This window comes from Mauremys mutica, chromosome 6, assembly GCF_020497125.1.
Source record: "Mauremys mutica isolate MM-2020 ecotype Southern chromosome 6, ASM2049712v1, whole genome shotgun sequence".
NCBI classification, from domain to species: domain Eukaryota; kingdom Metazoa; phylum Chordata; order Testudines; family Geoemydidae; genus Mauremys; species Mauremys mutica.
In genome coordinates, this window is record NC_059077.1 from 40,349,448 (window position 1) to 40,375,412 (window position 25,965).

A 25,965-nucleotide genomic window follows, 5' to 3' on the forward strand; every position below is an offset into this window, starting at 1 on the left:
GGGAGGCTTGCTTCCCACTGCCGTGCAGACATACCTATAGTTAGAAAGATTTTTCCCTAATATTTAACCTAAATCTCCCTTGCTGCAGATTAAGACTGTTGCTCCATGTCTTACTTTCAGTGGGCATGGGGGAATAATTGATCACTGTCCTCTTCATAACAGCCTTTAACATATTTGAAGACTATTAACATGACCCCCCTCAGTCACCTTTTCTCAGGACTAACTGTGCCCAATTTCTTTAACCTGTCTCATAAGTAAAGTTTTCTAAACTTCTTATTTTTGTTGCTCTCCTCTGGAGTCTGTCTAGTTTGTGCACATCTTTCTAAAGTTTGATGCTCAGAACTGGACACAGTACTGCAGCTGAGCACTCACCAGTACTGAATATAGTGCAACAATTATCTACTGTCTGACATATGACGCTACTTTTAATACACCTCAGAATATTTATCCTTTTTATGAGTTGCTTCACATTGTTGAATCATATTCATTTTGTGACCCCCTATAACACACACCCAGATGCTTTTCAGCAGTACTACCACCTAGCAAGGTATTCCCCAGTTTGTAGTTGTGCATTTGATTTTTTTCCATTTTAGGGGTTGATATGTGCACTTGTCTTTACTGAATTTCATCTTGTTGATTTCAGACAAGTTCTGCAATTTGTCAAGGTTGTTCTGAATTCTAATCCTGTCCTCCAGTGTGCTAGCAACACCTCCCAGCTTGGTGTCATCTGTAAATGCTATTTAAGTATGCTCTCCGCTACTCCATCATCCAAGTCGTTAATGAAAATATTGACTAGTGAAGAAACAAAATAGACATAAAACACCTGAGCCGCCTTGATGTCCTCAATTATTAGCTCTCCTTCTCCTCTCAGTAGAGGTCTTATGTTTTTCTTCATACTTCTCTTGCTCCTAATGTATTGATAGAACCTCTTCTTACTGCCTTTTATGATCCTTGCTGTGTGTAATTCATTTTGTTCCTTAGCCTTTCTGATTTTGTCCCTAAATGCTTGTGCTGCTATTTTGTACTCCTCCATAGCAATTTCCACTTTTTGTAGGATTCCTGTTTCAGATAATTAAAGAGCTCCTGATGAAGCCACAGCCTATTTCTCTTCTTCTTATCTTCTTACTATTTGCATGACTACATGATCTTAATTTATTAACTCAACTGACATACATTTTTCGCTCCTGGAATCCATAATCTTGTGGTTGTGACACTACTGCCAGGCCCCTGGTTTGGGCTCAGGCAAAAAGTAAGATGTTGCAGATGAACTTTTAAGAAGAAACATTTTGTTATCTAATTATGAAGTATGACTAACAGAAAAAAGGAGGATAATATCCATATAGAAGCAGCAAAGAATCCTGTGGCACCTTATAGACTAACAGACGTTTTGCAGCATCAGCTTTCGTGGGTGAATACCCACTTCTTCGTCTGTTAGTCTATAAGGTGCCACAGGATTCTTTGCTGCTTCTACAGAACCAGACTAACACGGCTACCCCTCTGATACTTAATATCCATATAGTTTACCATGAAATGTCAATTGCACTTCAGAAAATTGACATCAGCTGTAGTTTGTAACTGGACTGTCATGTATAAATGTTTAACATTCATAAGGCTGCAATGTTAGCCTGCTGACATACTTGATATATCTTTTTTTGATATTGGTAATAGTTACAGCTTGGCATACAGATGCATTGCAGCCCTGGAGTCTTAAATATCCACCTATCCTGCATGGTGAATTCCATTGATTAACATTTTGTGTTTATATAAAAAAAGAGAGAGAGAGAGAGAGAGAAAAATCCATCTTTCCAGCAGAACAGGTGTATTTTTAAGGCTCCAGGACTGTACTAGTGTCAGGACAAGGCAAGGGGAATGCCTTTTTAGGAAGCTGATGATTCTAGACACGGACATAAATAGAATCATTGAGCTGGAACTCGAGAGGTCATCTAGTCCAGTCCCCTGCACTCGTGGCAGGACTAAGTATTACCTAGACCATGCCTGACAGGTGTTTGTCTAACCTGCTCTTAAAAATCTCCAATGATGGAGATTCCACAACCTCCCTAGGTAATTTATTCCACCCTCACAGGAAGTTTTTCCTGATGTCCAACCTAAACCTTGCTTGCTGCAATTTAAGCCCATTGCTTCTTCTATCCTCAGAGGTTAAGAAAAACAATTTCCCCCCCTCCTCCTTGTAACAATCTTTTATGTACTTGAAAACTGTTATCATGTCCCCTCTCTGTCTTCTCTTTTCTGGACTAAACAAACCCAATTTTTTCAATCTTCCCTCATAGGTAATGTTTTTGTTGCTCTTCTCTGGACTCTCTCAAATTTGTCCACATTCTTCCTGAAATGTGGCGCCCACATCTGGACACACTCTTCCAGTTGAGGCCTAATCAGTGGGGAGTAGAGTGGAAGAATTAATTTAACTTTAAAAATAAATAAATCTCCTCTTATAACAATGAATTTAAGCTAGTTTAGTATTTGGAATGTGTTTGCCTACTCTTGGTGTGTAGGTTTCATAAGGAAATTCTTAAATGTTTGATGCCAGGAAAGCATTTTGCATACATTTGGATTCATGCACTCATAGGAATATTAACAAAGGCATTAATAAATGGTGTGCACTAAACTAAAAATACAGTTCTTACCTCTTTTGTATAAATTCAAAGGCTAACATTAATTCACAGTATGTTCAAGATATAGGACTCTCAAATATATACACTAATCTATCAGAAAAATTTTGTGTACCCATTTTACAGCCCCGAGAAGTATCTATTCTTGTATTCCAAAAGTGGGCTCCTCAAAATGTGAGATTTTTTCAATGTAACTTGAGCTGTATCTCAATTTTTAATAAATTAATTTTGTTTTTGTGCTGTCAGAAAAGTTAAGTAATCTATTGCTTTTTCCGAATTTCTCCCCAATCACTATCATACATTTCCCTCCTCCATCCTCCAGTCTTTGAAGCTGATAATGACTAACTTGGGTGAGAGACAGTGGGTAATGTACATGCAGAGAAAAAGTCAAATTTTAAATTCAGCACAGATTTCTACCTCTTGGAAATTCTACAGACTAACATAGCAATTGTTTTTTCTGCTCCTCTATTGGCCGGCTAGCTGTACTGTAGAATCTGGTTATGTGTATCTCTCTCTGGTTATCCATTCTGCGTGAGTGCAGCATCATGACATTCCTCAAACACCTAGCAAGGATGCTACTATTATGCAGATGACAACTCTGCTGGAGTCTACCGTCAAGGGGTATGTGTGTGTGGTTTGTGTGCTAAACAGAAAAGACATGAACACTTTTAACTATTTAAATATTTGAGGAATATTTTAAACAAAAACCCTTCTGTCTCTCCACCTTTCTTTGGGACAACAGTGTTTTTGTCCCCTAACTATTTGGAAACCTCACTTTTCTTGTGGTTTTACAGATTCCAGAAAAACAAACAGAGAATGAGCATGGATTTAATTGAAGTATGTCTTTCCATTGCTTCACTATTTTAAAATGTGTGAAAGTCTTATCCATGAACCATCACATAGTTCAGTACGTAACATTAATCTGACCTAATTACCGTTTGTTTTTAAGGTGTACACGTACCACACTGCTTAAAACCATACTGCACATCTTCAGAGTGAAAGAAGCATTTCAGGAAAGCGGGAGCTATTAAAAATGTTTCTCAATTGGTGGTTGTGCTTCTTTGGAAGCAAATACTTCACTTAGATGGGGAACTGTCCTGTTGTGGATAGAACATCTTTTTATATTCTGCCTTAGCTTTGGCTTGCAGAGAAGTGCGAATTTTGTAAGGAAAGTGCTGTTTCAGTAGCCTGCAAAGGATAGAACTTTCAGGCTTCTTTCAAGGAGAGACGTGCTATAAATTTCATTACATAAATAACACTCTTCCTCATCAGAAATAGAAACAATCCTTTACAATATTTTCAGAAGCATTTTGTTTCAGGATAAATTTACTTTCTCCTTCTCGAAAACTAAAGCTGTGCAACAATGGGAAAGATGTAATAAGTTAATATTGCTAAGTAACTGAAGATGGAAGTATGAGATTAGATTCTTTGAATGATGTTGCTGCAGATGAGGAGACTTGGTTTTTCATGGCCAGCCAAAACACTGTTTGTAAACTAGAAGGGGTGTGTGTGAGTGTGTGTGTGTGATTTGATCCATCTCTAATTAAAATAGATTCCAAAGGACTGATTTAAACCCCCAGTCCCAAAGAAGTTTAGAAATAGGAGCATTAATATTTTAAACTTAATTTTGATCCCTAATTTGCTCTGGTGCATCTGTTTTGTGTGTAAGATTACTTATCCTGATCTAGCTGAAGGTTTTGTGTTGAACCTAGTCCCGTGAAATAGGAACTGAAATCCTGGTCCTGCTGACGTTGATGGAGGTTTATCTATTGACTTCAGTGAGGCCAAGATTTCACCCCATGGTGTCTAAGCACTGCACAGAATTAAAAAAAAGAAATCCTGGCACAAAATCATTTTTCCCCCCTCTATGCTCCTGACGCAGTGGAGTGAGGTTTTGAAATATGAGCATTGATTCCAACGAAAGGTTTTATTGAAAAGATGGATTTTTCCCCCCCTTCTAGTTCTGAATGCTATACAGGCTTTGGACTCAGTCTGATCTTCTAGCAAGTGATCAAATGTTTCCAAAGTTGTCTAGTGTTAGGATAAAGAAATGTAAATTAAAAGCAATGAAATTAGAGTGGATGTTACAAAATATCATAGCAGAATGCACAAATCTCCACACTAATCAAATTGTTGTCACAAGCAGAGGATCGTAATTTGGGGTAGGAATAAATAGGAGGAGCGATAATCTCCTAAACAACGAACATCATTATTCATATTTCCCTTGAAATACAACAGAAGTAAATGATTTGACTATACACAGAATAATCTTTAAATGGAACATTTTCCCTCATGGTGTTAGTGGAACTTTAAGTTCTTATTTGATGTTTTAAATAGGTTTCCTAGAACTTGTGGTGTGTTGCATGTTGTTTATGACATACTGCCATCTGGTGGCTTTTTATTTCAAGTTGCAGTATATACCTGTTAAAAACTGTTTAAAAGAATGTTATTTAGGCAAACCACTCAAAAGTTATGAAATACTGGTTTTATGAATGCCCATGCAGACTTAATTTTGGCTCTTTGTGTCCACCCTGAATGAGGCAGGGGTCCTGCAGGGAAAAAAGTGTGAGATCACATAATGAAAAACTGCATCTTAATGTACAAGGGTGCAGACTTAAGGTTACACAGGCAACTATACTGGCATTTCCTAATTTTTTTAATGCTTCATTTAGCAATATATAATTTTTTTAAACGTAATTTACTTTGTGAACCCACTATGAGGTTAAAAAAAATCTTCATACAAATATGATTTTCATGTTGATAGTCTCTTTCTATTGTGGGATCTACCCTTAAAGAGTATGCATTTTTTGTTTCTTTGCAGCTTGATCATATATTATCCCCTCCATCTATGCTATTTCGGAAATCCAGCAACCCTGAAGTCTCTTCTGGCCCTGGAAAGTCATTTAAATTTAAAAGACAGCTGAGTGAAGATGGAAGACCATTTAGAAGAGGAAGCCTTGGAGGAGCTTTGACTGGTGAGTATAGGAGGCCTGATACTAAAAGCACAGTTGATCTGTTTGGACTTGATTTCCTTGAAAGTCTTACAGTGCCATGTAGCACCGTGTACACACATCTTGCCTCATTTATCTAAGGTGTTTTTCTCCCTTTCAAGCCCCTCAATAATTTTTTTTTTGTGTGTGAAAAGACTGGGTCCAGCCATTCGCTGATTTACTCTCTGAGCTACAGCAGCAATCTTAACACAGAGGCCAGAGTTTTCAAAAGTGCTCAACCCCTTGTAGCTCTTAATTGTTCTCAGTGAAAGCTACAGAGTGCTGAATGCTTCTGAAATTTGGCAACATTGTTTAAGAGCCTAAATGGGAGCTATTGATTGCAGAACTCTTTTGAAAATCGGGCTCTAGAGTCCACAAAATGAATATGAAAAAGTCAAGTCCAGCTAGGCACAATTTTTTTTTATAACAATGACCCAGATAATGATAGGCCTGTCAGCCTGACATAGCCCCCGGGCCAGATGATGGAGTGGCTGATACAGGTTTGTATTAATAAAGAATTAAAGGAGGGTAATGTTGTTAATGCAAATCAGCATGGGAAATACATCTGGTAAAACTTACTTAATATTACAGGTTTGGTTAATAAAGGTTATAATGTTATAATATTGTTAGACTTCTGTAAGGTGTTTGGCCGCGTGACACTTGGATTAAAAAATAGAATGACATAAAATTAACGTGGCACATAATAAATGCATTAAAAACTGGCTAACTGGTAGCTCTAAAAATGTAAACAAGGAGTAGTCATCAAGGGGGTGCATTTCTAGAGGCATCCAGCAGGGATTGGTTCTTGGCCCTATACTATTCAGCATTTTATCAATGACCTGGAAGAAAGCAAAATGATCAGTGATAAATTTTGCAGATGATAACACAAATTGGGAGAGTGGTAAATAATGAACAGGGTAGATCACTGATTCAGAGTGATCTGTATTGCTTGTCCACTCACGCCCCTTCTCTACCTACGCTACATTGATGACATCTTCATCATCTGGACCCATGGGAAGGAGACTCTGAAAAAATTCCACCACGATTTCAACAGCTTCCACCCCACCATCAACCTCAGCCTGGACCAATCTACACGGGAGGTCCACTTCCTGGACACCACGGTGCAAATAACTGATGGTCACATTAACACTACCTTATACCGAAAACCTACTGACCGCTATGCCTACCTTCATGCCTCCACCTTCCATACCGGGCACACCACAGGATCCATTGTCTACAGCCAAGCACTGAGGTACAACCGAATCTGCTCTAACCCCTCAGACAGAGACCAACACCTACAAAATCTCCATTAAGCATTCTCAAAACTACAATACCCGTACGAGGAAATAAGGAAACAGATCAACAGAGCCAGACGTGTACCCAGAAGCCTCCTACTGCAAGACAAACCCAAGAAAGAAACCAACAGGACTCCACTGGCCATCACATACATTCCCCAGCTAAAACCCCTCCAACGCATCATCAGGGATCTACAGCCCATCCTGGACAATGATCCCACACTTTCACAGGCCTTGGGTGGCAGGCCAGTCCTCGCCCACAGACAACCTGCCAACCTGAAGCATATTCTCACCAGTAACTGCACACTGCACCATAGTAACTCTAACTCAGGAACCTATCCATGCAACAAACCTCGATGCCAACTCTGCCCACATATCTACACCAGCGACACCCCAAAAAGATTTGGGGTGTGTGGTGGATAATAAGATGAGTATGAGCTTCCAATGTGACTCTGCCCAAAAGATGCAGAAACATGGGAATCTCGGGTAGGAGTAGAGTGTTTATTTTCCCTCTGTATTGACACTAGTGAGATTGCTGTTGGAATACTGTGTCCAGTTCTGGTGCCCACAAGTCAAGAAGGATGTTGATAAAATGGAGAGGATTCAGAGAAGAGCCATGAGAATGATTAAAGGATTAGAAAACATGCTTTATAGATAGACTGAGCTGTGAGTCTATCACTATTTATCTTACAAAGAGAAATTTAAAGGATGACTTGATTAAAGTTTATAAGTACTTATATGGAGAACAAATATTTAATAGTGCCAACCTAGCATACAAATATGTAACACGATCTAATGGCTGGAAGTTGAAGCTCTACAAATTCAGACTGGAAATAAGGCATATTATTACAGTGAGAAAAATTGAAACAATTTACTAAGGGTCATGGTGGATTTTCCCTCACCATTTTAAAATCAAGACTGGATGTTTTTCTAAAAGATCTGCTCTAGGAATTATTTTGGGGAAGTTCTGTGACCTGTAGTATACAGCAGGTCAGACTAAATTAGGACAGTGGTCCCTTTCTGGCCTTGATATCTGTGAATGAAATCTGCTTATTTTGATTAATGAAATTCAATTTTTCTAGCTAGTGAAGGCAAGAGGCTGGACTCAATGACCTTTTCGGGGGGAGGGATAGCTCAGTGGTTTGAGCATTGGCCTGCTAAACCCAGGGTTGTGAGTTCAATCCTTGAGGAGGAGGCCACTTAAGGATCTGGGGCAAAAATTGGTCCTGCTAGTGAAGGCAGGGGGCTGAACTCAATGACCTTTCAAGGTCCCTTCTAGTTCTAGGAGATTGGTATAGCTCCAATTATAAAAATAGCTCCTCTGACTTCCTAACTTATCAAACAGCTCTGATTCTCCTTATATACATGTTTAACTTATTACTGTTAGTTGTCCCATCACTTTTCAGCTAGACTACTCACCATAATAAACACACGGCTCAGAACCTTACTGTGTCCATTCAAGTCCATATTGTTCGGTTATGTCAAAAATTCAGAGATGAAATTCAGTTTAGAGAATGAGTGTCACATTAATATTAAAAAATGTAAAATGAAAATCTGCATACCTCTAAATATATATGATTTTAATGGTGGTATTTTTTGGCTAATAATGAAAATTAATGTCACAATGGATTGAAAAAATGACCTGAGCTGTCAGTTAGTACTTCCCTCTTGGTGCCAATTCCAGCATTTTAAAATTTTAGTATTTATTCTACTTTTCACACCATTTTTTTTGCTATTTTTCCTGTAACTTGTGTTTTGTCCAGTGAGGCTGACAAACCTAAAAAGAATCCAGAAATTGGCAGTGACTACAGTACAACCCAATTTATCCGACCCTCCCATAACCCTGTCTTCACATTTACCAAGCAACCAGGACTCTTAGGCCATAGGCAGACAATCTCTCCCTTAGACATTAGATGGCGCTGCAGCATTGCATTTTCCCATTCTCCGGTTTATCCTGAGTTTTGAATATCTGCTCTGGCCCCATCCAATTAGACAAATAAGCAGGGTTCTACTGTATGTTAATCATTAGATTAGAAGCAACTGGAACATTCCAAGGGTACAGTATCTATACATACTTGATAGAAAATAATGTGAAACACTACATTGGCTCTTACGTTACATGAGGGAAAAGATAGATAGACCCTACTACAGTGGAAAGTCTCTTGCATCAGAATATTAAAACAAACATGATTTAAGTTTCATTGGTATAAACAATACCATGTTCTTTGTGAGTCCTCTCTCATCAGGAGTTCTTTTATTGATTTTTGTAATATAAATTGTGTTTTCATGTTTTAATAGGTTTTAGTGACAGAGAAATGTTTTTGTACCACATTTACTTGTAAGCTTAACTGCAGTATAGGTGTGCATTATATCCGGCTTTTCCTGGCAAAAGCTACTCTATAGACTGGTTCAATTGACTTAACTGATGCTTTCTGAAACTAGAGGTAGCCATATGCTAGTTGTGATTTCAGCAGATGCTTTTTGCCCTATAAACTAGAATAATGGTATTTGTGAATCAGATTTACCCTTTTTCCAGAGGAGTAAGGGGCTAGTCAGCATAACAAAGCTGTGAAACAAACCTACTGTGCCAATGAAAATGTGCTGGTCTCTAACACGGTTTTTGAATTTCTGTTGGTCCTTCAAAAATGAAACAGACGTACATTTTGTCTGCTCGCAGTGTGTGATAAATAGCTTTAAAGTGACGATTTGAGAACACAGTGAGTAATATAGTATTTAACTGCTTCATTACTAATGCACTTTCAATGAATTGAATAGCCTACAGGCTTTAGGCCCTTACAATGGTTTATACATCTTAATAGCTTTCATGATGCTGATCAATTAAATCTAAATCACTATGGCTTCAGAAATTTCTAAACATTATTTTTAGGACTGTCTGAACTTTCACAAATCAACTTGGATCAAAAACAAATCAACTTGGATCAAATGTATATCAAAAACATTTACAAGCATTCTTACAACTGCCCTGCAAAATAGGGTTGATTATTTCAGTGTTACTTTGTGCTCTCCCATTTACTTGTATCCACCTATTGTCTCGTTATATATTCTAGGTTATATGGTCTCTGGGGCCAGACGTTCTTTGTTCTCCATGTGTATAGTGCTTAGAATAATCCTTGATTTGGAGCTCCTAGGTGCTACCACAATACCAATAATAAAAATCAGGGGTATGCATTTTAGAGACGGGTAAAGTGAGGCATGTCAGGAGGCCTGACACTGTCTTGTGCCTGAAATTGTTCAGTTTTTAATTGGAGGGAAAAAAAGTTAGTCCTCAATTTCTGGTTCAGGATCAGTGCTTGGGGAAAGGTACTTGTACTGAATGCATTTGGTTCACCAAAGTGTGCCTAGACTTATCAGTTGGAAAGAAATGTAGTCTTTAAAAATCACATAAATCTGATTACTGTCTTGCTTTATTCCCAGTTTTTATTAGTGGCCACTTGGCTGAGAACCACTAGCACAGCAGTAGAAATCACTAGTTTGGAAACAGTTTGGAATACCAGCTTCCAAATACAGTAGTATAAAACATAAGCTGCAATTCTAGCAGTTGAAGGTATCGCCTGCTAAAATGATGTAAAGAATTGAAGTGCCAGTGAGGAGGGGAGAGCAGGAGGGAAAGATGTTAACTAGAATAACGTTCTAAGTCAGTCTGGGTGTTTATTTGTCCCAGGACTTTTCTAGGGCTGCATCATTCATAGCCCCATTGGCTGGGTGGGCTGTTGATACTGTGAGTCTGTGTGTCACCTGCTGATGCTTCCCTTGCACAATTAGCACAAGGAACCTCCTCAGCACTGGGAACTTCTTCAGCACTGTCTTCTTTATTGCTGTTGGTGCCATTGGTGTTACTGTGGCAGCATTCTGCACTCACTGCCTTCCATGTGGCTCCATCAGTCACCTTGATATTGCTGCTGACTTCAGGGTCAATACCACTTCCAGCACCGGAAATGACAGAGCATACTCAGGGCTGTCAGCACTAGTTCCCTCTTCATCTTTGGCTATGGATGAGTCAGACTGGTTACTTGCACCCTCTGGACTGGCTCCGCCTTTGTCCTGTGAAGCTTGGGATTCCTCAGCATCTAGGGCATGATCTTCCTCTTTTTGCTCTCCATTGCCTGACCTGCATCAGGGGCTGTTCATGGAGTGTTATGGGTACCAGGATCGGCGCTTCAAAAACAGACTCCAAGGAGAAACTGCTGAGCTGGAATTGATATGCAAACTAGATACAATCACCTTAGGTTTAAATAGGGACTGGGAATGGCTGAACCATTACAAACATTGAATCTATCTCCCCTTGTAAGTATTCTCACACTTCTTATCAAACTGTCTATACTGGGCTATCTTGATTATCACTTCAAACGTTTTTTTTTTCCCCTTACTTAATTGGCCTCTTAGAGTTGGTAGGGCAACTCCCACCTTTTCATGCTCTCTGTATGTGTATCTGTATCTCCTCAATATATGTTCCATTCCATGCATCCGAAGAAGTGGGCTGTAGCCCACGAAAGCTTATGCCCAAATAAATTTTAGTCTCTAGGGTGCCACAAGTACTCCTGTTCTTTATTCAAATACATAGAACTTTCTCTACTTTAAGAGATGGAATGAAATTTATTCCTTGCAAATCATAGATCTGCACACACAGATAGCTCTCCCCCTTTGCTTTACTGTCCTCAGCCAAAAAGAGTGCTTAGATGGCCTCTATACTGTGGCGGGGAAGTTAATTGCAGGATCATCTCCCCTCCCCGCCCCCCACCCCCAATATACCTTGCTACTAGTTCACTCCCACTCTACATCTAGGGACTGTGTGCCTGAACATCTCAAAGCTAACCACCATTCCCAGGGGAGAACATGTCAATCAGATCTTGCACAGGAGACTAATTTTTTTGGTGAACTCAAATGTTTTAAACTAATATTTAAACAAAAAAAATCCAATTTTCAATAATTTTTTTTTAAAGTCAGCTCTTTTTGGACCAAGCAATATATTTTGTCCTTGTCTTAGTGAGAACCTAAATGTATTTAAAAACAAACAAAAAAACCCCACACAGCCTGGCTTTTAAATTGGTTTCTTAAAAATTCCAGTGGCATGGAGATTGGAGCTTTAAAACTTGTTTCTGATGAGGGGGAAAAAATGGTTAATTTAAAAGCTGCTTTTCTGCAGTGGCTGGTTTTCCTGAGCAGCAATAACTTCAAAGGGTTCCCTACAATCAGAGGGTTTGGGGATTGTTAGTATCAACAGAGCTACTACAGGCTATAGTCTGCTGTGTTCAGAGACATTTAAATGGAATTCATAGCAGAAAATAGTGCATTTCTGTCTCCCCCCTCCATAGGTGTGCCAGTATGATGGAGGTTAATGTGGCTAACCAGTCCCAACATGCAAACTAAGATGTGTTTAACTTCCTTGGTCCATTGTTCATCAGGCTAATGTACCATAGGGAATTATCATAAAATTATTTAACAGATGTTTTTGTTCAGTTTGTCCAGTTGCTCTGAGACATTACCTTTCTACTTTACCCTTAAGATTCAATTACATGCCATTGTCAGGGGTTTAAAGTCTGTGTTGTATTGTGGGTAATTCAGTGATCTTCCTATGCTGTCCTGTTAGAGCTCCATCTCGTCTACTCCACAGTTCCTTCTCAAGTACTGAGAAACGTCTGTGGTGCTGTACACAGCTATGGGTGCTATTCTTCCCCACTGATGCTGAGGGGAGATGTTCAGTGTTTTGAGAGTAAACTTTCTCATTTTCCTTCAAATATTATCTTATGCAACTGCCTTGCTTGCTTAGATGCTTTTTTATTTGTAAGTTTATTATTTCATGTATTGGTCCTAATATAGAGTAGATATGTTAAAAGATCTAATTATTAGCTGAAAAAGAACATTTAAGTTCTCTTTCTTTCTTGGCTAGCAGCTTTAATGCTCTTTGCTTTCAGTGTTTCAGAGAACCCATTATAATTCTATCCTTTTTTAATTAGCCAAGTTCTCCGTTGTTTAGATGGTGGTGAGATCAACTGTAGGTAGACATCAGCCACAACTTAATTATTGAGAAGTAATGCAGACATTTCTTTACATACTAACAATACTTGGCACATGTATTATAGCACCTTTCTTCAAAGGATATCAAAGCATTGTACAATAATTAAGCTTCACCATTACCCAGTGGAATGAAAAGCATGAATTTTAGAAATGGGTAAATCAAACCTGCCAAGTATAGCTTCATTTTGTGTGACACATGCATCTTGCAAGCTTTTTCATGCCTCATTAGGCAAAATCTCTCGTTAGAGAGAAACACTCTCCAAATAGTCTTTGGCCTCTGTGAAGGTGCATGGAACTGGGAGATAGAAGATTATGGTTTCTGATGGTACTTCTACTGGTAGGTGTTTAATATATCTGTGCCGTTCACAGCTCTCTGATGTTGGCCTGGTTGTTATATTGCTACCAAGTAGGCAGGCAACTGTCATTGATTCACTTTACAAATAGGTAACTGAGAGGTTGTGAGAAGTGACATCAGAGAGCTGAGCTCTCTGATACGACCTGCAGCTTATTCGTTTTGGCACATTCATTTTAAAAGGCAGTGCGGCTATCAATGTGCTTGGCTATGCTGTCCTGAACTATTCTTCTACCCACTAGATCAAACTCTGCCAGAGCCAGGAATAGAGCCCAGTAATCATGATTTCCAATATGTCAGAAACTTCAGTGACAGCGTTTTTACCATGTTTTTCTGGTATTGGTGCTTCCCAAGCAAGGTAGAAAGGAGAAATGGATACCATTCCCTTCTGTGCACCATCAGAATTGTTTACTGCGCCCGACTATGGTATCAATTAATTATTCTAGTACAGCTCACTGAAGGCAGTGGAGTTGCATAGATGTCATTGGGAATATAGTGTGAAGACAATGGGGTGGTACAGGTTCTGGAGCCAGAAGTAGGCTTGCACAGTCTTAATTACTGGGCATGATGCATGGAAGGCACAGTAATCTGTTTGCGAACTAAACAAGACTTGAGTTTGACTGGAAACTTTTATCTGTGTTTTGGTTTTTTAGACATCAATGTAGGGTTTTTTCCATTCCATACGTGCTTGAGCAAGGGCATATCCCAAATGACTTTCACCTTACTAAGGGACTGAATGAGTGCAGACCTAGATGTTTGTTCAGGTTAGTCTGTGTCCTTTTTTCACATTTTCAGTCAGCACTCCCTGACAGTAGCTGGAGGGGTATCATTTATCCAGCTGCAGAGAGAAGATGACAGACTCCCTTTCAGAGAGTACAAGCATTCAGTTGTAAAGGGAGAGAAGATTCAGTAGCAAGGCAAACCACAACCCAGAAACCCATTCCAAGAACTGTCAGGCACTTACTAAGGCACTCTGTTGGTTTGTGTTGAACTGTTTCCAGTAGCAGCAGAGAGGGAAGAGGTAGAAGGAATTTTATCTGTTATGTGATGACAAACTGAAAATAAATCTGATTTTATGTCTGCAATATTTAAAAAGCTGTATGCAGACAAAGTAAATACATTCTGCCATGAAGTATAAATATTTATAATTTTAGAAAGTGTTTTTGATGCACTAATGACTGAGGTGATGTTAGCTTGCATTTGTCATTGTCGCTTTCAGTTGTCATTCAGGTCTTTAATCAGCCCTTATAGTCAGGGATAAATTTATTTTCCTGTGTGCCCCTAGCTAGATAATCATCCCGTTCTTTGACATTAGTATGTCTGAATCCTGCATCAGATGATCAGAAATTAGAGCAGAAGAAACTGTATGCCTGTCTCATTATTTTGCTTTTAACTCCTCCATTGCTGCTTAATTGTGCTTGTGTTAACAAAAGGCTTGAAGTTTACTATTGAGATCAAAGCATACTAAAGCAGCACCAGCAGAATATCTGATTATCATCTAATAACAAAGGGTTCTTACTAAACATGACTTGCAAAAGGTGGGGAAGAATGGGGTTTAAACCCCTTTTAGCTGCTTTATGATATATAAAGATGGCCTGAAGGTTATTTAAATCCTCCCCCTCTCTCTGGTTTTTTTTATTAGAAACCAAGGTCTCATTTACATTGTTTCCTGGAGGACTCTGTAGATTACTTGAAAGTGGTAAGGTGATGCCATGCAAACGAAATCTGACTAATTGAGAATGTCTGTCTAAAATTCTGCTGCTTCTTCCGGTAGTGTCCCCAGGGGTGCTTCACCTTTAAGAGATTTTTAGATAGCAATGCGTGTTCAACCCACACGTGTCCCACTCAGCCCTTGTGCCCCTCACCGTGGCGCTGCGTGGGCAAATCACCTTCAATTCCTTCTCAACCACCTTGACCTAACACGGAGCCTTAGCAGAGTCTCAGTTGAGCTTACCTCAAATGTGATCCCTCTCTTAGTATACTAAGCAGTTTAGTTTCTTCTAGTTATACTCACTATTAGAATAGTGGTGATAGTAGTTTTAGCTTAAAAAAAATCTTAAAATTTACATAGCAGTTTTCTTTTCTTGTTTTATGGACCATTGTCCTTGTAGTAGTTTCTCCCCTCCTGGAGACTTTATATTGCTGGGAGGGCATACCCAGTTCTCCTGGTTTTAAATGCTGCTCGGAGGCTATCTTGGTGAGTGACTGGCACCACTAATATATCTGTTGTCTCGCACTTCTGGGGGATGTGAGAGTCCGACTTTTGTCTGGTGTTAAAATCTAGGGCCAGAAAGAACTGGGAGATGAAACTCTCTCTCCTCATGATGGAGAGCTCTCTCTGCCTGGCTTCTGATGCAGGCCAGAAGACCCTCCCTTTACACTGGTCACTGAAAATGTCAGTCCCTCAACCACTTCAGTGTCACACTCTCCTAGGGCATCTAAGAGTAAGAGCCAAGAATCCTCTCATAAAGTCTCTGAAGTATGGACCTCGAGCCCTCCAGGCAGAGAATCTACCTCAAAAAAAGCAGGGTTGCTGAATGAATCAGCTATTTCAGCACCCACCAGTCACCAACTTGGCTGCAGTTTCCTCAGGTACTGAGAGAGTCACTAACCCAAAGACTCTAAGTTTTTGGGCTCTGACAGATCATTGGTGATGTCAGAGATCGAAGTGGCAAGAAGAGGTCTACCTCTTCTCACTCAGAACCAAAGATGACCAGTCTGACACTTGCATGCTTCGAGGAGTGTCCAGTAAGTCTACAGTACTGTCAGCTTCCTCCACCATGATCACCTCTGACCAGTCTGCTGCCACAGTACTGACAACTCTCTCGCTTCCATAGGAGTTTAGATTTCCTTGAGACCTTGTGGTGTCTGAAAAGCCTGACTCACTGTTAGGTATCGGAGGGGTAGCCGTGTTAGTCTGGATCTGTAAAAGCAGCAAAGAGTCTTGTGGCACCTTATAGACTAACAGACGTTTTGGAGCATGAGCTTTCGTGGGTGAATACCCACTTCATCGGATGACTCACTGTTTGGTACCAACCAGTTCTCAGTATGGAGGACCTCCAGGTCTCCAGACATCCATCCAGTACTGACAGACTTGCCTTCTGTTTCTTTTGACACTCTCCTGCTACAGAGTGATGTGGAAGAGGAGGATATTTGAGGACTCTGTCTCTCAAATCTCAGTTCAGGGATTTCCTCTTCATTGTCATCAGGGTATTTTTGGGAGACTTCTGGGGAAACTGAGTATGCTCATCAGACACACTTGCAGACCTCATGTCGATCATATGAACACCTTTGGGTGCTCCCACCTATACCATGTGCACCCCCTCCGTGGCCTTATTGGGACCTCTGGGTGGCTTATCAACAATTTTCAGGTATCTAGTATCACCCACCATAAGGAATAACAATCCCCATCCTCCTCCCTCTCTAGAAGGCCGCAACCACTGGAAGAGACCTTCAAGGAATGGGATGTGAGAGCAGATGAAGAGGTCACCCCACCAACCAATATTTCTTCTTTGTCCCCAGATGAAGTGGTTATGCCACTTCCACCATCCTTGGCTGATGACTTCAAGCAGTTCCAGGACCTCATTAAGAGGACAGCAAACTCCTCATGGATTCCTCTGGAGGAGGTTAAGGAGTCACAACATAAACTGCTTGACATCCTGCATGCAGTGTCCTCTGCCTGGATCACATTACATATTGGCAAGGCTCTGCTAGAGCCGGCAAAATTAATCTGGTATACCTTGACTACAGTACCGTCCATGTGTAATAGAGCAGATAAATACTGTGTTCCTTCTAAGGACTCAGAATTTTTCTTCTCGCATCCCTCTCTCAACTCTTTAGTTGTTGAAGTGGTTAATGAATGTGGAAGGCAGTACTGTGCTACATTAGCACCCTATGATAAAGACCAGAAGTGCCTCTATCTGTTTGGCTGAAAGTTATATTCGTCCGTCACTCTGCAGTTCAGAATCACCATTTATCAGGGATTGATGACAAAATACAATCAGATGAACTACTGGAAGTTGATATTTTTTTATTCATTTTATTTATTTTTCCCATCTGAGCACAGGGAACAGCTTCAGGTGATCATTGCAGAAGGCCAGCTTCTTGCCAGAACAAGCCTCTCTGGATGCTGCTGACACTGCCACTCGTTCCATCTCTATGGTGGTAGTTATGAGGAGAGCCTCCTGGCTTCAGCAGTCAGTGTTTCTGAGGGAAGTCCAGAACACTATTGAGGACCTTCCCTTTGACAGCTCCAAACTGTTTCTGGGAAATGCGGGTGAGTCTCTGCACACATTGAAGGATTCCAGGGCCAACCTGCATTCTCTGGGAATTTACACACCTGCACATATAGGAAATATAGTAAGTCTGAAAGAGCTTAGAGATTTCACCCCACCTCACCTCCGATCCCCAGAGACTGTATGAACCCCAGCGTAAGAGGCAAAGGTTACAGAGGAAGACATCATCTTCCTCCTAGGCCTTGAGTTTGCAACCTTTATGTTCTAAGCACCAGTTTTGGGAGGGTGGTCGAGGTTCTGAATTACCATCCCCCTGCAGGCCAGCTGCAATGATTCCTGTGCCTTCCTCGCTTTGGTGACCACTTTCAGCAGGCTTGAGAACTTATCACTATGGAAAAGTGGGTTTTGGAGATCATATTCATGTGATATGCTGTTGATTTTTTTCCCCCCTCCTGCTGTCCAGGCTCCCTTCTCTGTCCCTCTTCAGGGACCCCTCTTATGAACACCTTCTAAAGCAAGAAATAGGCTCTCTCCTACACATGGGTGCTATAAAACCAGTTCCTGTGCAACACACAGGGAAGGGGTTTTACTCCAGCTAATTCCTAGTTCCAAAAAAGAATGGTGCTTGGCAACCCATCCTGGATCTAAGGCTACTCAACACCTTTGTGAAGGTACAAATGTTTAAAATGGTAACACTTGCAGCAATAATTCTATCACTGGACAAAGGGGAGTGGTTCTCAGTCCTTGACCTTCAGGATGCGTATTTCCATATAGCGATCCACCGCTCCCGCAGAAGATTTTCACTTTCACCCTAGGTCAGAACCACTTTCAATACTGAGTGTTTCCATTTGGCCTCTCCTCTGCTCCCAGAGTCTTTTTTTTCCAAAGCTTGTTAGGGGTAGCAGCTTGCCTTCCCAGAGAAGGAATCTTGATATTCCTTTACCTCCATGATTGGCTGCCAAAGGGGGGCTCTTACACAGAGACCTCGGTGGCTAAACAGAAGGTCATAAATCTCTTCCTCAGGTGGGATCTACAATTGAACGCTCAAAAATCCACATTGGCCCCAGTACAAAGACTGGAATTCATAGGCTCTTACCTTGATGAAATATCATCCAGAGCCTACCTCCCTATTCATGGATTTATAATGCTAGCCAGTTTAGTCAATACAGTCCAGGTCAGCACTTAGACATTGGTAAAGAACTGTCTCCAGCTGCTGGTGCATATGGCAGCTGGTACTTTTGTGATAGGCCACACAAGACTGCAAATGTGCTGCCTCCAAGGGTATCTCAGGACTGCTTATTCCCCAAGCAGGCAAAGTCTAAACAAGCTACTCTTGATGCCCACATTCATGAAGGAGTCCCTGGATTGGTGGAAAGCCCCTTACAACATCTGTGCAGGAGACTCTCTTTCCTCAGCCTTCCCCAACTTTAGTAATAAAAACAGATCATCCCCATTAGGATGGGAGCACCTCTAGACACTCTCACTGCCAAGGCAGGTGATCACCTCAGGGCCACTCTACGTATCAACTTGCTGGAACTCAGGGCAGTCAATGCTTGGCTCCAATTTCTACCATTGATCAAGGGCAAATGTGTAAATGTTATGATGGACAACATGTCTTATATCTACTGTCAAGGAAGACTGAAATCACTTTCCCTCAGTGCTACAGCAGCCAGGCTCTGGAATGGGTGTATTCACAATCAGATCTACATCGCAGCAGCTTACTGTCTGGGTGCTCAGATTGTCAGTAGAAGCGTCTCTCAGGATCATGAATGGGAAGTAAATTCCTTCATACTCTACCATGTATTTTGGTGCTGGGGCGCCCCATAGGTAGTTGTTGTTTCTGGCTGTGGCAAACAGGAAATGCTCCTAGTTCTGCTTGAGAGGTGGGATGGTCTTTGGGAGATGCCTTTCTTCTTTGGTGGACTCTGGGTCTGTTGTGGGTGGTGTCTCCAACTTTAATAACCAAGGTTCGGAGCAAGATAAGGAAAGACAAGGCCAGGGTTATTCTGGTAGCCCCATCGTGTCCAAGGCAGACATGGTTCCCTTACCTCATCCAGCTGCCCATTTGTTCACCAATCACTCTCCAGACTGTCCCTCATTTTCTCCCTCAGGAATCCAGGAGAATTCTTCACCCCAATCCCAGAGTTCTTCACCTCAAAGCATGGCTGGTTGATAGTTTGCAGGATTAGAAACAACACATTTGAAGGAAATGATGAGTACAGTTACACAGCAGTAAACAGTGTGCCTATTACACTTACCTGCAAAAATGGACAATATTCAGCCATTGGTGTGACCTGAGATACATTCTACCCTCTTCCTCTTTGCTGTCAGACGTAATAGACAATGTCCTAGAATTGACAAACTTGGGGTTGTCACTGAGTTCCAGTATGGTTCATTTGGCAGTCATTATGACTTTCCACTCCCTGACAAAGAGGTTTTTCCTGTTTGCCAATCCAACGGCGAAATTCCACAAGGGATTGAGAAATCTTTTTACACAAGTCAAATGCCCTACCCTGACTTGGACCTCAACTTGATCTTAGATGCCACAAGCCTACCATTTGAACCTGTGGTTATCTGCTCTTTCCTCCATTTATTGATGAAAACAGCATTTCTGGTAGCCATTACTTCTGCTTGACAATTTAGGGATATGGGGCTCTTATGTCATACTGCTCTTTCATAGTATTTTTCAAGGACAAAGTCACATTACGACCACATCCCAATTTTTTTACCAAACATATCCTCTGCTTTCCACATTAACCAGCCTGTTCATCTCACAGTTTTCTTCCTTAAACCATACTGAGTAAAGAGGATGTGCACACTCAATGTCAGATGGGCTTTAGCTTTTTATCTTGACAGGACTAAACCATTTAGAAAGTCTCCCAGATTGTGTCTATTGCAGACTGATCTAAAGGATTGACAGTTTCCAAGCAAAGACTCTCTGGAAGTATATTGGACTGCATTACTTGTTTTCAATGTCAGGGTCTCCGACCTCCTTCGAGAGTGTGGACCCATTTGATGAGATCTCTTTTATAGCCTTTCTGAAGAATGTTTTCATTACTGTATGTAGAGCCATGACTTGGATTTCCTACACATACTGCATAATGTTCAGAAAAAGTAACCCATGACTCAACTTCTGATACCATGTTTGGCTCTGGTGTGCTTGCTTCAATTTTGGACTTGACCCCGAAGCACCCTCCCCTTGCCCTTAGAGGGTGCTGCTTGGTGGTCACCTATAGTGGAGCACATCTCCGTAGGGAGAGACATCCTGAAGAACCACAGTTACTGCAGAGGGTGAGTAACCTCTTCTTTTTCATATCTGTTTAACTCATGTCTGAGAAACATTTTTGGGAATTTTTTTTGTTAGCCACTAACTGAAAGACTAATAATCCATAAATGATGTTGGAGTCCTCGAACAAAAGCAAAGGTGAGAGGCTATTTTATTATTGGTTCCTCATACGCAGCTACCAGATGTATGTAGCCATTCATTACATTTTAAGCTTCATGTTATAATATTTTGTACCTGCGGGCAACATAGGTCTGGCTGTGGAGCCAATCTAGAAGATTGAGGAGTGGTACAGTACTAAAGAGCCCTAAACACTGCTCTTGTCATTCATAAATGTCCTCAAACAGCAGAAGCTATATTTTGATTTGCTAGCCATATGGGAGAAGATATAATCCCATCTCCTTTTGTAATTCCCATGAGGTCAGTGACCCAAAACCAGGAGTTAGTGGAGAATTGTGATTCAGGAAAACTGACAGCAGAATTTCAAGGATTTTTTTTATGGAAGTTGAACTGAGTAACTGTGAACGTTGCTAAGGCTATAAAAGTAGAACAAAAATACACACCAAGCACAATTTATTGCACAGTCTGATATAGTCTGGTGGTGGTCAGAATGTTGCAGCCAAAAGTTATCTTTTGTGTGGAGAAATTAAGATGCTTCTGCAACATTTTATCTTTGCTAATTTGAATTTATTTATTCAAAATAAATGGAACCATCTTCATCCTTAACTTTAATGCTGGAAGGCATCAGAGCCTATGGCAAATTATTTTATAGTTTTTGTGTCATAAAATTCATGTGTAGGTCTTGGCAGGGGATATTGTGGTATTCTGCCTAAACTGTTCCTTTCCATTCTTGCTTTGATCCCCAAATCTAGGTATTTCTGTCATACCCATCATTATTGTATCAGAATCATGACCTTAACATTCTCCTAGTGTTCTTGTGGGTAAGGAAAAATTTTGAGGGAGGAGGGCAGAAACGGGGGTGTCTGTGGTAGGGATTTGTAGTAGAATGGATAAAAACAGTGCAATTTTAGCAGTTGCACCAAAGCTGTAAAGCTGTTTGGAAAATGGGATCTATTTGCTGTTTCCTTCCATATATTTTGCCAGCAGTATTCATCCAGATCTGTCATTTCTCCGAGTTTAGACATCTCTAACCATTTATTCTGCTGAATTGTATTTCAATACAGTTAGGATGGGGAAGCAGAGTTGTAAATGATAGCTTTGGGCTGTGGTTTTACATCATTTAGACATCACTGCCACATACAGGCAGGGTAATAATATTGCTGCAGACACTTTCAATACAGAAGTTATTTTAAAAGCAACTGTGATGGGGTGTACCAACCCCACACTGCCTAAGAAGGGATAACAACAGCTAGTGAGTTCAATCAGCCCCACCTTGATACATTTTCTGTAGGTGTTTCTGGAGGGTGGCGTTAAAAGGGAGAACCCAGGTCAATTGGTGGCTGACTAAGAAGGGGAGTAGATCTCCAGTTCTCACCCTATGAAAGAAGCCTGGCTGGAGCCAGGAATCTAAGTAAGATTACAGCCTGTTAGGGCTTCCGGGGGTGGGGTGGGGTGGGGAGGGAGGGTGGCAGGTAGGTCTGAATCAGGGAGCCCTGACGAGTGTTAATTAGAAAAGACTGTTTCTGAGTAGAAGAGCTGGGTCCAGCTCCAAACTGGGAGGTGATGACTCTCCTTTGATTTTGGTACATTTGTTTTGGAGCTTGGATACCCCAGAAGGAGTGAAACTTTGGCATGATGTAGCTGTTTTGGTTAAATCACCATAACACCAGACTGTGTTGGAATGACTGCTGACTACCGAAGCCCTGAAGACTGATTAGTGACACAACTGGCCACAAAGCAGTGCTGCGGAGGCCAATCCAGGCACACATTTAAAACATAGTGGTGGTTTGCTTACCTTAAAAAAAACAAAAACAAAAACAAAAAAAACCAAACAACATGCTGGAGGTGTTTGGAAGGCATCAGAGCCTACAGCAAATATTTTATAGTTTTTGTGTCATAAAATTTTGATAAGTTTCAAAACTATTTGGAAACAATTTAATCAAAATTTAAACAGGACTTCCTTTTACCAGATGTGTTTTAACATATGCTGTTCCATTGGAACAAATGTATGCATCTTTGATTGTTAAGAAAGTCCCTTTCAGATATTGGAAGGGCAAGAATGGAATTTATTATAAGCCTGGAATTGATTAACATCATTTCTGGAATTAGGATAATTTACATGAATCTGAACAAAATACAGTTCAATCCTTGGAGGAGGAGAGTGCAGGTTGTGTAAATTCTTGGGTGGAAGATAGATGTGCTAATACTGGAGACTTTACTGTGAACTCCTTTCAGTTGAGAAGGACATGGATTATTTGGATACAAATTCACAGATACAAACCTCTTTTTGTCTTGGTCTGATCCAGAACTTGAAGTGTCCTATTTCCAGATTCAGTTTTGCCAAGGTGGTGGAAATCCTAAACAATCTTTGTATGATGCTTCTATTACAAACAGCTTGAAAGATTTTAGGTGTTACTGAATCTGGCCTTAAAGCCTGAACTTGATTTACATCTCAACACCACTGCTTCAGCCCATTTTAAAAAGTGAAGACAAAGATACAGACAATTCCCTTGTGGGGAATTTTCTGTGTATGTAGAGGTGATATTTTTAAATTCTAATCTGCCACCATTGAGTGGGCTTCTACTACATTCAAAATCTTTCACCAAATTCAAAGAAAGTCCATTTAAATAAATAAATAAAATAACTTGCCACAAAATCTCTTCCTCTGAAAACTGGGTTTCCTGTCAAAATTGTTGCACCTTATAGTGACCGTCCATCCCGAATCAGTGACATGTTTGATAACAAACTATCGGACCTAAATCTTATCTAGAAAGGAGTGATTCCAAATTTACCAGTGGAAACATAGCACTTGTTTCTATTCCCAGTACGTTGTGAAATACAGCATCAGACCTCATATGTGGGACATTGTGAATACAAAACTATTTTAGATAATTTAGCTATTTTAGATAATACTTAAAAGTTTTAGAAACCGTAATAGTTGTTGTTTTTCTTTCCCTCAATATATTGGGCATTTGGTCTCAGGTCTCTAGGGAGTGAGGGAGGGAGAATTGTTTTACATATAGGCTATTATTTAAAACATAGCATATACAGAACACAAAATGGGTTGAAAGGCTATAAAAGCACTTATTTGGGATAAACTCCATAGCTCCCTTGTCTTTAAAGTCATGTAACTAAAACCTTTATTCTCTATTTACAGTAACTTAGTTGTAACATATTTCAAATATTTTTTTAACCTGCTCTGCTTATACCATTTAAAGATCAATAAATATTATAAAATGTCTTTAGGCCCAGATATATAAAGGTATTTAGGCATCATTGTGCCAAGTGTTGCAATACCTGACTGATTTAGGAGATTGCATCTCATTTTCAAAAGGGATTTGGGCACTTAGGAATCTAAATTCAATTGACAGTTGATGGTATTTAGATTCCTATGTGCCTAAATCCCTTTTGAAAATTAGATGTATGCTCCTAAATCAGTTATGCATTGCAACACTGAGCAGAGGAATGTCTAAATACCTTTAAAAACCTGGGCCTTAGTCCCCATTTGACCTATCAGCAGTTGGTGGCTGGAACGGGATATAAGGGGATGACCAGAATAGTTTTTCTTTTTCTTTTTCCTTTCCCCTTTCCCTTTTCTTTTGTTTATAAACTGTACTAAAAGATCCAATGAAGTGGATGTATGGCAGCTCATCCCAGGATTGCACAAACCTCATATTACCATTGGTTTGAAGAACTGCTGAGGGATTCTCCCTGCAAAGGGCTAGCATCTCTTTTAGATACCTCAAAAATCAATGCTGAAGCACTCTTGTTTTGAGCTCCCAGGACTCTGATGCCTATCCTTGAGTAAAGGGAAATAAAGAAATGAAAGTGGAAAGGCCCTCCATGTTCTGAATGTCTTGCCCATACATTACTTCCGTTTGTCACTGCTGTTCAGTGAGGTAGACTGGAGCTTCCATTTAAACCAAGGTCTCTTGAGCAAGAAACATCAAGTGTTTGTCCAAGCCACCTTCTAACAGGTTTCTTGTTTACTTGTATTTTGTCCCTGACTGTAACTCGTGGATTGTGGTGTTGATTCTCTACATTTATTTTCTCAACATATGTAATTGTACAAGAGAAGAAAAATCAGACCTCCAAATAGCAAATAATTAAACAAAGCTGATAATAAAATACAAGCAATCATTTTTAGAACTACCAGAAAGATTTTAACTACCATAGGTTGGTTAAATGGTAAAGGGGAAATATGCTTGTACCTAGTATCTCTGTAATGCGCGGGGTGTGTGTGTATTTTTTTTTTAAAGAAGCTGGACTTCATTAATTGGGTTTCTTATAAATGTTTTTTGTGTTAATAGAATAAATGATAATTGAATCAGTTGTAATTCTAGGCTTGATTGAATAATATTAGGCTTAGTAGACAGATTGGTGAAAAATGTTCACCTCTCTTCCATCAGGCTGGGAAACTGGCATTGTCTATTAACTTTAACCATGGACAGCTGAATAATACAGTTAACAGATGCTAATTTTCTTAAGTTGCAAACAGCAAATGATGCATACATAAAACAACATATTTTTTTGTGCCTTCTGGTAGTCATCCCAAATTGGATTTAAATAAAGTTTGTTGATGTAACCACAATGAACTAAGGCAAAATGGTGAAGTTTTGTAATGATGGTTTTAAATCCATCCATAATCCTTTTATTCTCTTATTAATACTAATGAGAATTATATGTATTAATTCCCCATGCACTGATGAGAAAACAGACCCTAACATTTATAGTCTCCACATAATTTCCTACAGCTGGCTCTGGAAAAATAATAAATGTGAGGCAATAAAATATGATGCCTAGAGAACTAGCCTGATCATAGGATTGTAAAATAGAAAAGATTCATTCCCTCCTTTCCTATACTGCACCCCTTTCTCCCCCCCCCCAAAAAAAAGAGGTACAAAGAGAGTCTTGAAAGAAGGTTTTACTTTTCCCCAGACTGATTTGGGCCTAAGGATCTAGGTTTTTTACTTGTGTTCATCTGCAATTGCATGTTCTTAAATATCTAATTATTGGATCAAAATAAC

The 25,965-nt window shown here is 40.1% G+C and overlaps 1 protein-coding gene across 1 annotated transcript in view; it reads left to right on the forward strand.

Moving 5' to 3' along the window:
* The window catches only part of MAST4 (microtubule associated serine/threonine kinase family member 4), a 410,096-nt gene that overhangs the window by 83,143 nt on the left and 300,988 nt on the right, over positions 1 to 25,965 (forward strand). The window contains exon 2 of the mRNA XM_045020986.1: positions 5,449 to 5,602. Within this exon, the coding sequence (XP_044876921.1) occupies positions 5,449 to 5,602 (154 nt within the window). The remainder of the gene's footprint in view (positions 1 to 5,448; positions 5,603 to 25,965) is intronic.